The 11,412-nt window shown below is 44.4% G+C and overlaps 1 protein-coding gene across 1 annotated transcript in view; it reads left to right on the plus strand.

Moving 5' to 3' along the window:
- RPRD2 (regulation of nuclear pre-mRNA domain containing 2) overlaps nt 1–10,714 on the plus strand; it is a 61,664-nt gene extending 50,950 nt beyond the window's left edge. The window contains exons 8-12 of the mRNA XM_015595499.2: nt 3,797–4,079; nt 5,246–5,506; nt 6,982–7,182; nt 9,304–10,485; nt 10,626–10,714. Of these exons, the coding sequence (XP_015450985.1) occupies nt 3,797–4,079; nt 5,246–5,506; nt 6,982–7,182; nt 9,304–10,485; nt 10,626–10,714 (2,016 nt within the window). The remainder of the gene's footprint in view (nt 1–3,796; nt 4,080–5,245; nt 5,507–6,981; nt 7,183–9,303; nt 10,486–10,625) is intronic.
- The last annotated feature ends 698 nt before the right edge of the window (nt 10,715–11,412 follow it).

Below are 11,412 nucleotides of genomic sequence, written 5' to 3' on the forward strand. Positions count from 1 at the left end.
GGAAGTGATCGTGTTCTCATTTCATCCTTTCAGTTAGCATACAAGTTTGATGTATTTCACTACCTATAATATTCCCTTTGATATCTTTTATTAATGTGGAATCTTCTAGGCTTCTAGAAAAGTTCTCCCTTGGTAATTGCTGTGTGTACCCCAAAAAGATATGTTGACACCCTACGCCCTAGTTAATATAAGTGAATGTGACCTTACTGGGAAACGGGGTCTTTGCAGATGTAATTAAGGTAAGGCTAGGTCATTCCAGCGGGCTTTATTCCATTATAACTGGCGTCCTCACGAGAGGAGGGAAATTTAGATACATACACACAGGGAGAGCATCATGTGACAACTGGGACAAATATTGTAGTGATGCAGCTGCAAGCCAAGGAAAGCCAAGGGTTGATGGCCACCACCAGAAGCTAGGAGGAGGCACAGGAGGACTCTGCCCAGTCTCAGAGGGAGCATGACCCGCTGACATCTTGATTTTGGACTTCTAGCCTCCAGAATTATGAGACAATAAATTTCTGTTGTTTTAAGTCACCTAATTTGTGGTATTTTATTACCACACCCTAGGAAACTAATAATAGTAATTAGTAAGTGTTCCGTGGGGAATTATTTTGCAACCATGTAAATATGTTGTTCCTCATCAAACTTTCAATTTATTCGTTTGTTTATATCAATGTGGACTCATAGAGTCCTATTTATTCATTGTTTTAATTTATTACCGGTACTTATTTTGATGCTAGAATCGTCCCAGATTTGGCCAGTGACAGCTCCTTTCAAGCTGCTTTCCTTGTTCTTTTGCTGTGTCCTCATCAGTTTTGAGCATTACTTTTGGAATGAGGTGTCTCACGCGTATCGTGCACTTTCCCACCAGCCCTGGGATCGGTCATTTCTCCAAGGATCCCTGGTTCCTTTTAGTGAAGAAACATACTTAGAAACCAAGATCTGAGTGCCAGGTATACTCATTACTGTTGGGCTAGCACTGCTGCCAGACCGTGTCAGTGCAGAGTTGGGAAACATGTACGTTTGTATGTGCGCACTTAACCTACATACACACGTAGTTACACCTGTGTTTATTTCTGTATCTGTATACATATTGAAAACCGCGAGTTCATGCCGTTTTCTCCAGTCCCAGTGCAACACCACAAGGTCTGTTCTAGTTTTCTTCCTCCCCACATTTGTAATTGCTTTTCTAACAGTAAAACTCTGCTCCCTGGTCTCCAGCTCACGCATCCGGTCCAGGCCCTGTGTGTAGCCCGTCTCCCGGGACTTCCTTCTCGCCCCAGGCACCTCCCGGGGCTTTCTCTTCGTCTTCCTTGGACGTCGGCATCCCGTGCGATGCCTTTCCCCCATGTAGACACTTGCCTCACCCCTTTCAGCTCTGTTTTCTTACTCGAGGCCACCAGTGCGTCCCTGTAACCTCTAGATAGTGGTTTTGAGCTGAACCGTTCAAGAAGAGGAGGAGGGATTTTTCTCTATTTTTTTTTTGAACCTGTAAAGCAGCTGTTTGGTTTTCATCAGATAATTCCAATACTGGTTTCACCTGTTGTGAGTCTGTTTCTTTTAGATCATTTGGTCTCCTCTCACGATGCCTGCAGATTTTTTATTGAACGCTGAACATTGTATGGAAAGTATTTACAGCGTCTCCAAATGATTTCCTCTAGGAGGGACTCGCCCTCGCCTTTGCTAGGCAGATGTCCCGAGAGCCTATCACATTAATCAGATTCGAAACTGAACTGACTCAAGGCCGGGTTGCAGCTTGGCAAGGCTTTGTCTTCCTCTGGTCCATCCTGCGCCTGGGGCGGTCACTTGGGTGGGGCCCCTTGTTGTCCTATGTAACCGATGGGCTTAAGAATGGATAAGAGTCAGCAGAAGAGAGAATTAATGAATTAGAAGACTGGTTATTGGAAAATGTCTAGAAGGAAGCACCGAGATAAAAAGGATAGAAAATATAGAAAGGAACATTTAAAAAAAATAGAGTAATTTGAACTCTAATCCTTGTTTCCCCAGCACCATTAGACTCCACTTTGATTTTCAGAGATTTTCTTCTTGGCTTTTTAATTTCCTCTTAAGTAGAGCTTCAGAATTCAGCAAATATTTTGAAGGGAAAAACAGTAGCATATTGTTGAGCGGTTCTGTCCTTCCTCTTACATCAGAATCTTGGCCTCCAAGTATGTAATTTTTATCTGTTAAAAGCTCTGCTTTTTTTCTATATACTTAACAGCGGTCCTCTGCCTTGTCCTTTTGTTTGAATTCTCTAAGTCTTGCCTGCCTCCCCCGAACCAGAACCCTAGGAGAACAGGTAGCTGCAGAATGCCAGCCTCGCTCTGCTCATCGTTTCCCCGTGCTCTAGGATTTAGCACTCAGGTCTCGGTTGCCTCAGCCCTCCAGTATGCTCACATGTGTGTGCACACACGTGCGTGTGTATGAATAGGTATGTGTAAACATCTGGCTTTTCTAGTTCTTGGTGGGAGCATTGCTCTGATACGAGCTACTCAGTTATATCCAGAAGCAAAAGCTCAGTTCAATATATTTTTTTCTGTTCCATTGCATTTTAAAAATAATGCTTTTTGAATGAGCAACTAAAATGATTTTATAATTTAACGATTGAAGACTCTTAACAAAAAAAGCAAAAGACACGCATCTTTACGGCATTGGCAGTTTACATCATCAGATCAGTGGGATTTGAGCCAGGCGATCAAGGGCAACGTCAGGAGTGAGACATCAGACAACAGTCTGGTGGGTACTGGAGGGGAGGCAGGAGGGAGGGTGTCGAAGAGAGTAAAGGGGGTCAGATATGTAGTGACAGTGGAAGGGGGCTTGACTTTGGGTGGTGAGCACACAGCGGAATACATAAGGTGATGTATTATAGAATTTTGCACCTGAAACTATTATCTTACCAATGTCACCTCAAAAAATTTAATAATTTTTTTTTAAAAAAAGTGGTACATCATATTGATTGTCTGTACCTTCGATATGATGTGCGATGACAGTAGCACTTTACGTCTGTGGTCTTCTTCCTAAAAACCCATAACCTCAGTTTAATCATGAGGAAAATCTCAGTCGAAGGCCATTACAAATTACCTGTCAAGGTCATCAAAAACAAAGTCTAATAAACCGTCACAAACAAGAGCTTAAGGAGACATAACTAACTATACTGTGGTCTCCTGCATGGAATCCTGGACCAGAAAAAGGACATTAAGTAAAAACCGAGAGTATCTGAATAAAGTATGGCTTTAGTTAATAATAACAACTATCAAGATTGATTTGTTAGTTGTGACAGATGTATCATACTATAATGTTAGGTGTTGATGATAGGGGAAATTGGGTGTGGGACATATGGGAACTCGCTGTATTATCTTCGCAGTAATTTTGTATACCTGAAACTTCTAAAATAAAAGTTATTATTATTTTTTAAATAATTTCAGCCTCTCAGGCTCTGCTTTATCGATGGATTTGAGTTTTGTTTGTCCTTGCTATATCTCCAGTACTGGAAGAGTGGCCAACACATTTAGGCTCTTGACAGATGTTTGGTCGGTTGGATGGACAGAAGAGAGCAGGGGAGACCGAACTGCAGAAACCTCTGGGTTTCCAGCTCAGGCACCCATGGAGATATTCACTTAGGGAATACAAAAAGTGGAGGTGGGGACTACTCCATGCTCGACAGATGATGATATGTTCTTGTTTCGTACCAGTGATCTTGTTAATGACAATGAGGAAACCTGATCAAAGTCAAAATGGTAGCTTCCTGGTCTTTTTCACAAAGAAGTAAACTCTTCTCTCTTTTTTTTTCTTTTAGGCGTACAAAACCTTCGCTAATCGAGTGAACAATTTAAAGAAAAAGCTGGATCAACTGAAGTCCACCCTTCCCGATCCAGAAGAATCACCAGTCCCTTCCCCAAGCATGGACGCTCCCTCCCCAACTGGTTCTGAGTCTCCTTTTCAGGGAATGGGGGGCGAGGAATCCCAGTCACCAGCCGTGGAGAGTGAGAAATCTGCTACACCTGAGCCTGCAACAGATAACCGTGATGTGGAAGACATGGAACTCTCTGATGTGGAAGACGACGGGTCAAAAATCATCGGTATGTCCTTAGTGATTAGTAGACAACTTGTTCCGTATTTGTTTTGCTTTCCCACCAGTAACTCTGTCCCAGGCAGGTGTGAAAAGATAGTTCAGTCCTTATCAGAACTATATAGGCCACCGAGGCAGCGCTGTCATCTCTAGAGCAGCGGTTCGGGGGGCGATGTGCCACATTAGTTTAGAATCCTTGCTCAAGGTCTGTGTGGTTCCCTGTGGTGGCCGCTGAAAGCGACATGTCAGTCAAGCGTTCGAAATGCAGCTTGTCCAGCTTGAGATGTGCTCCGGTTTTAAAATACACACTGGATTCTAGAAACTTAGCACCCAAAAGGAGTGAAAATACCTCATTAATGATTATATTCAGATAAAGTATATTAAAATTAATTTTATCTGGATTTTTTCCGATGTGGCTACTAGAAAAATTAAACTTACATGTGTGACTTGAGCGATATTTCTGTCGAATAGTACTGTGTTGGAGGGAGGGGCGCTTACACAGGAATTCCTTATTCTCCGTCACTCTTGACCTTCAAGATTCCAAAGCCAGTTTGTTGACCACACTTTCAGAATTAACCTGGACCGGTGAATTGTTTCTCTGACATCCCCAGCTTTTATAATTATTAGGGGGTTTGACTTCTGTTCAGTGTAATGCACTATCCATATAATGTGTAGCCTTTTCAGTATTAGAAAGCATCTAGAGTTAAAACACTGTGGTTTTAAACTAGTGCTTTATTACAGCCCCCGTAGGCCAATTTCTGGAAGCCACAAAAAAATATGATAAAATATATAGAGTTTCTACCCTTCAGAAAGTTCTCGGGCATGAAAAGACAGGACAATTTATGACAAATATCATTAGCGAAGACAGAACACAAATGTTGTACCAATGATATGCTTCCAAAAATGTACAAATTTAATGCACAGATACTAAGAAGATGCAAAGAGATCATTAAGTAAGCTAAAAGACGAATTGGGGAAATTCGTTTTAAGCAGGCTTTGAAGTCAGGAAGGATCATAAATTATAAAGGGAATGACTTCTTAAATCATGACGTGAGTGGTTTTCTCTAAAGCACAGTGCTTTTTACCCACACATCAGGAAATATTACTATTTCATACTGGAAGCAGAGTCTGAAAAGTAGGACGATGCAATAATATCTGTTTCCTTTGTTTAAATAGTAGAGGACAGGAAGGAAAAACCTGTAGAGAAGGCAGCCGCATCCACTTCTGCTCCTACAAAGCCAACGGAAAGTGTCCCGAAGACCTCCTCGTGTACCCCGGTGCCTGCGCCCATGACAGCCACCCCTCCTCTTCCAAAGCCTGTGAATACTGCTCTTCTGTCCCCTTCTCCAGCATTGGCTTTGCCAAACCTGGCTAATGTGGATCTGGCAAAGATCAGTTCCATCCTTAGCAGCCTGACATCAGTCATGAAAAATACTGGTAAGTGAGCCCAGTAAGGGAGATAAAAGACTAACTTCCATCTTTGTAAGTGAACCACCAGTCTGGGTTTTTGTTGATTTTTTAAAATTAAAAGTAATACTTTTAAGAAGGAAAATAATTAAATACTTGGTCATTATAGAAAAATTAGAAAATAGAATAAAATAAATATCCATAATCGCACTACCCCAGAGGAAACCACTGGTGTCTAACCTTACAAGTGTATGTGTATATGAATGTTTGGGAGATTAAATATTTGTAATAAAGTTTCTGTCAGTTATTGAAGCATATTGCATATAGTTTCAAAACCAGCTATTTAAAATTTAGCTATATAACATTTGGTTATTTATTTAAACCTTTTTATTATTAAACATCCAGTAAGTTTCCAATTTTTCACTGTTAAAAGGAATACTGTGATGAACAATCTTGGTGCCAAAATTTTACTCACAACCCTTCCTGTAAGGGTGGATGACTATGTAAAGCTTTTTTTTTTTTTTTAATGGAAATTTTGATGAAAGTACAAAAGTAGAGCACCTCTGGTATCACTCATACTTATCCCCCATCTTCAACCGTGTGAGCACGTGGCCTACACAATCCTGATTATTTTGAAGAAAATCTGTTATTTCATTTCTTCATAAATACTTAAATACATATTTCTAAAAGATACTAAAAATAGCAGCTCGTAGGTTTTTCAAGTCTTTTCATGTTATAACTAAAACGCTCTCCAGAAACTGATTATGTTCCAAGTACTACGTGAAAGTTCTCGTTGTTCCTCAGCTTCTCCCAAACTATTTTGTTTTGTTTTAATCTCTGTCAAATCTAGTCTTAAAACATCATTTGTTTTCATTTGCATTCCTTCGATTAAAGATATGGTTAAAATGTTTTTCGTTTGCTTATTTATTTCTCTTTGTGAAATACCTGTTTATAATTTTGATCATTAAGAAAATAAAAAATTATTTTATCTTTATATACATTTTCTCTATGTTAAAAACCAGTCCAGTGTTTTAAAATGTAAAAATGTGAAAGAGGTTGCTTATATAATCTCATTTTATAGGCCATTTCAAAAGTAAATAACTAATCACACAGACTTAGGCAATGGCAGGGTTACACAATTGCAGTGGTTCTGATCGTGCTCAGCTGGCAGTATGTATCAAGCACCTGCAGGGCTCTGGAGGTCTAGGTTTCATTCGGTAGAGGAAAAAAATAGGTTCTTTAGCCTCCCATCGGAGCTCTCAAAACGACTGGAAAACATATGAAAAAAACTTAAGATGTGTCTATTTTAGGGGTATTCCAACTAGACAGGAGCAAATCTTAATTTAATCTTCAGATTGCTGTGTTTGTACAAGCCACGATATGGACCATTTGCGAATCGGTCACAGGAATTGCTGTTAAACATGCCCAACTTGTTTTGAGTAGAAAGTATCATTGATTTAAAGGTCCTTTTGAATTGCATTTTGAGTTCCTCTTTCTGCCACCAGGGGTCAGTCCTGCATCAAGACCGTCTCCTGGAACTCCGGCAAGTCCCGGCAACCTCTCCAGCGGTCTGAAAACACCCGCACCTGCCACGACGGCATCGCACAACCCTCTGGCAAACATCCTCTCAAAAGTGGAGATCACCCCAGAGAGCATTCTCTCTGCTCTTTCCAAAACCCAGACACAGTCAGCCCCGGCACTGCAAGGTAAACTCACCTGTGCCAGGGGGCTCAGATGACGTGTGTCCCTGGCGTAGTCCTGGATTCCATTCCTGAGAGATCCAAAGCTGCGAAATGTATAGAATACAGTTAATTCATTATTCTCTTTATATTTATTTATCATCTACGACCTGGCATTCATAGAATCATAAAATGTCCAAGCTGAAAAAGAGACTTTAGGTATCATCTAGTCTGATCCCCTCCTCTTCAGGTGAGGAAGTTAAGGCTCGGTGAGGTGATGTGACCTGCTTAAGGTCTCACATCTACCTATTCAGTGATGACCTGAAACCAGAAGCAAGATTTCTTGACACGTACGCCATGACAGCCGTAGGGGCTGCGTGTATCCCAGCTCTTAGTACAGGTTAGTATACGTTGAGGTTTACATATTTTAATCTTAACCGAAGCTGAAGACAGTAGGAAAGGTCAGTGTACTATCAATATTTCATGAGATAACGACTATCTCATTTTTTATGTCCTGATGTTTTATAGAGGCCTCGGTAGATATCGAGTACATCTATTTTGTTTTTGCCTACATTTAATCGCTACTTTAACTGCTATATTCAGCTTTGCTGATTATATATTTTGCACCTGAAACCGTTTGTTTCCAGCATTTTTTCATAAAACGTACCTGCTCTCTGTTCTCAGACACTCCAGATACTGGTGCAACCTTTTTTAAGCATCTCAGCATAATTACACAATGAATTACAAATACCAGAACAGTATCTTTAATACAGTGATTTACTCTGTGTTAGTAGTTCTCAACCCAGGAGCCTTCACGGGACATTTGGCAATGTCTGAAGACATTTTCGTTTGTCACATCTGGGGTGGGGGTGGGGTGCTGCTGCATCTTGTGAGTAGAGGCCAGGGAGGCGGCCAAACATCCCACAGTGCACAAGGACGCCCCACAACAAAGAGGTATTGAATATTGGATAACAATAAAAACCATGCACCATTATTTAGAAGTAGATGGCAGTTAAAAATGTAACAGGAATGGATCCTTAAAATTCTTAAGACCTTTAATCTCTTAGCAAATATGAATTAAAATTAAAATTTTGAAGAAACAGTGACTTAACTATTATATGAAATATTTTCTTTCACCGTATCATTATAAAGGAACAGTTTTAACATGATTAAGAACTATAAATTTGGGTGAAGTACATAAGTTTTCATTTACAATCCAAAATTGGGTAAATTTTTCAAAATACGTTTGAATTTATAGGACTTTCTGTTATTTTTTTGTCAAGTGTTTTTCTAAAAAGTTTTCTACAGGCACAGTTTGCTTTGGTGGACCTCGGCCTTTCCCCAAGGAATTCTTTCTCAGTGCTTCTGAGAAGGTTTTGTGTCAGTGAGTGGGGTGACTCTACCCATGTCAGCCTCAGTAGATCAATGATCCTTGAGTTTTTCAAGCTCTGAGGCGAGGACTGTGTTTTCTTGTGAAAGGATCAGTGCCCCGATGGCCTAGCTTTATAAGTCTTTGTGGTATATGTTTGTATGTTTATTATTGCTACATTTTACCGCCAAAACTGATAGCTAAGAGCATTGTTTCTCCAAAGGTCTAGCAAGAGATCTTCTTGTAAACGTCCCTGTTCAAATAAGTTTCTGCAATTTGCAGATGCCATCTCCCTCTTGAGAATAACAGTGTTCGTTACTAGAGGCAGTCGTGGTTGGACAGGAAGGGCAGGGCAGAATATCTGTTCGGATTTAGAGAAACAGTTCCACAGATCAAACATTAAGAAACCCTGGCTTAAAGTGTTGTTTTAAGAGTAATTTTGCTTCCTTTCTTTTTCTGCTTTGTCTTGTTTAAACCATGAATGATTCTGACACTAAAATCTCCCCCTTCCTGTTGCCTTTTATCTTGCCATGTTGGACTTGTTTCATGACTGTACTGGAAACATTTCGGCGACGTGCTCTCTTTATATTGACAAATAGATCCAGTGTTTTCTGGGACATTTAGCCATTGCTTGTTTGGCCTGGATTCCCTTTGGCCTCTTATTTTAATGTCTATCTGGTTCCCACTGGAATGAGTGAGAATATCCTGTTAGCTTAAATTGTTTTTATTGTAAGGTGGGGCGTTGTTCTTTCTAACTCCTCTAATCCTTGTTTCTGCAGGCCTGTCATCTTTACTTCAGAGTGTTACTGGGAACCCAGTTCCAGCCAGTGAAGCTGCTTCCCAGAGCACCGCGGTTTCCCCTGCCAACACCACGGTCTCTAGCGTGAAAGGAAGAAGTCTGCCCTCCGGTGCCCAGCCCTTTATTCCCAAAAGCTTCAGCTATTCTCCCAATTCATCAGTATCTGAAGTGTCTTCAACTTCAGCCAGCAAGGTCTCGCTTGGGCAAAGCCCAGGTCTCCCAAGCACTACTTTCAAGCTGCCGTCCAACTCCCTGGGGTTCACAGGTGCCCACAATGCTAGCTCTGCTGCCCCTCCTTCTGAAGTTGCCATGTGCCAATCTTCAGAGGTCTCCAAGCCAAAGCTGGAGTCCGAGTCCACCTCCCCGAGCCTGGAAATGAAGATCCACAACTTCTTAAAAGGTAATCCTGGTTTCAGTGGCTTAAACTTAAACATCCCGATCCTGAGCAGTTTGGGGTCCAGCGCCCCGGCAGAGAGCCATCCCTCGGACTTCCAGCGGGGCCCCACCAGCACGTCCGTCGACAACATCGACGGGACCCCCGTGCGGGATGAACGGAGCGGGACGCCCACCCAAGACGAGATGATGGACAAGCCCACATCCAGCAGCGTAGATACCATGTCCCTGCTGTCCAAGATCATCAGCCCTGGGTCCTCGACCCCCAGCAGTACGCGGTCACCGCCCCCCGGGAGAGAGGAAAGCTACCCCCGGGACCTCTCCAATGCCGTGTCCACCTATCGTCCCTTCGGCCTGGGCAGCGACTCGCCCTATAAGCAGCCTGCCGACGGCATGGAGAGGCCGTCGTCCCTGATGGACTCCGCACAGGAGAAGTTCTATCCGGACACGTCTTTCCAGGAGGACGAGGACTACCGGGACTTCGAGTACTCGGGGCCGCCCCCCTCTGCGGTGATGAACCTGGAGAAGAAGCCGGCCAAGTCCATCCTGAAATCAAGCAAGCTTTCGGATACCGCGGAGTACCAGCCGATCCTGTCCAGTTACAGCCACAGGGCCCAGGGCTTTGGGGTACAGTCCGCCTTCCCTCCGGCTGTCAGGGCCCTTCTGGACTCCACTGAGGACTGTGACCGGCTCTCAGCTTCCCCTGGGCTGCTTGGTGCCTTCGGTCTGAGAGGGAACGAACCTGGGTCTAACCGGTCGCCGTCACCCAGTAAGAATGATTCGTTTTTCGCCCCCGACTCCAACCACAACAGCCTGTCTCAGGCGGCCCCGGGGCACCTCAGCCTGCCCCAGAAGCAGTACCCGGACTCGCCGCACCCCGGCCCACAGCGCCCCCTTTTCTCCCCGCAGAACACGCTGGCCGCCCCCGCGGGCCACGCGCCCACGTCGGGCGTGGAGAAAGTTCTGGCCGCCACCATTTCCACCACGTCGACAATTGAGTTTAAGAACATGCTTAAAAACGCCTCCCGAAAGCCCTCGGAGGATAAGCATTTCGGCCAGGCCCCCAGCAAGGGCGCGTCAGGCGACGGCGTCGGCCTGTCCAACCTCGCGCAGCCCAGCTTGACGGCCACCGACCAGCAGCAGCAAGAAGAGCACTTCCGCATAGAGACCCGGGTGTCCTCCTCCTGCCTCGACCTGCCTGACAGCACGGAAGAGAAGGGGGCTCCCATAGAGACGCTGGGCTATCATCACGCGCCCCACAGGAGGGTGTCCGGGGAGCCCATCCAGACGGTGGAGTCCGTCCGCGTGCCCGGGAAGGGAAACAGAGGACACGGGCGCGAGGCTTCCAGGGTGGGGTGGTTTGACCTGAGCACCTCGGGCAGCTCTTTTGACAATGGCCCCTCAAGTGCCTCCGAGTTGGCATCCCTTGGGGGTGGGGGCAGCGGAGGCCTCGCGGGCTTCAAAGCGGCGCCATACAAGGAACGGGCACCCCAGTTTCAGGAAAGTGTCGGCAGCTTTCGTTCCAACAGTTTCAACTCAACATTTGAGCATCATCTCCCCCCGGCCCCCTTGGAACATGGGACGCCGTTCCCGAGAGAGCCGGTGGGGCCGGCGTCCGCCCCGCCCGCCCCCGCTAAGGATCACGGCGGCGTCTTCCCCCGGGAGGCGGCCGCTCACCTGCCCTCCGTGGATCTCT

This window comes from Pteropus alecto, unplaced genomic scaffold (assembly GCF_000325575.1).
Source record: "Pteropus alecto unplaced genomic scaffold, ASM32557v1 scaffold106, whole genome shotgun sequence".
Taxonomy (NCBI): Eukaryota; Metazoa; Chordata; class Mammalia; order Chiroptera; family Pteropodidae; genus Pteropus; species Pteropus alecto.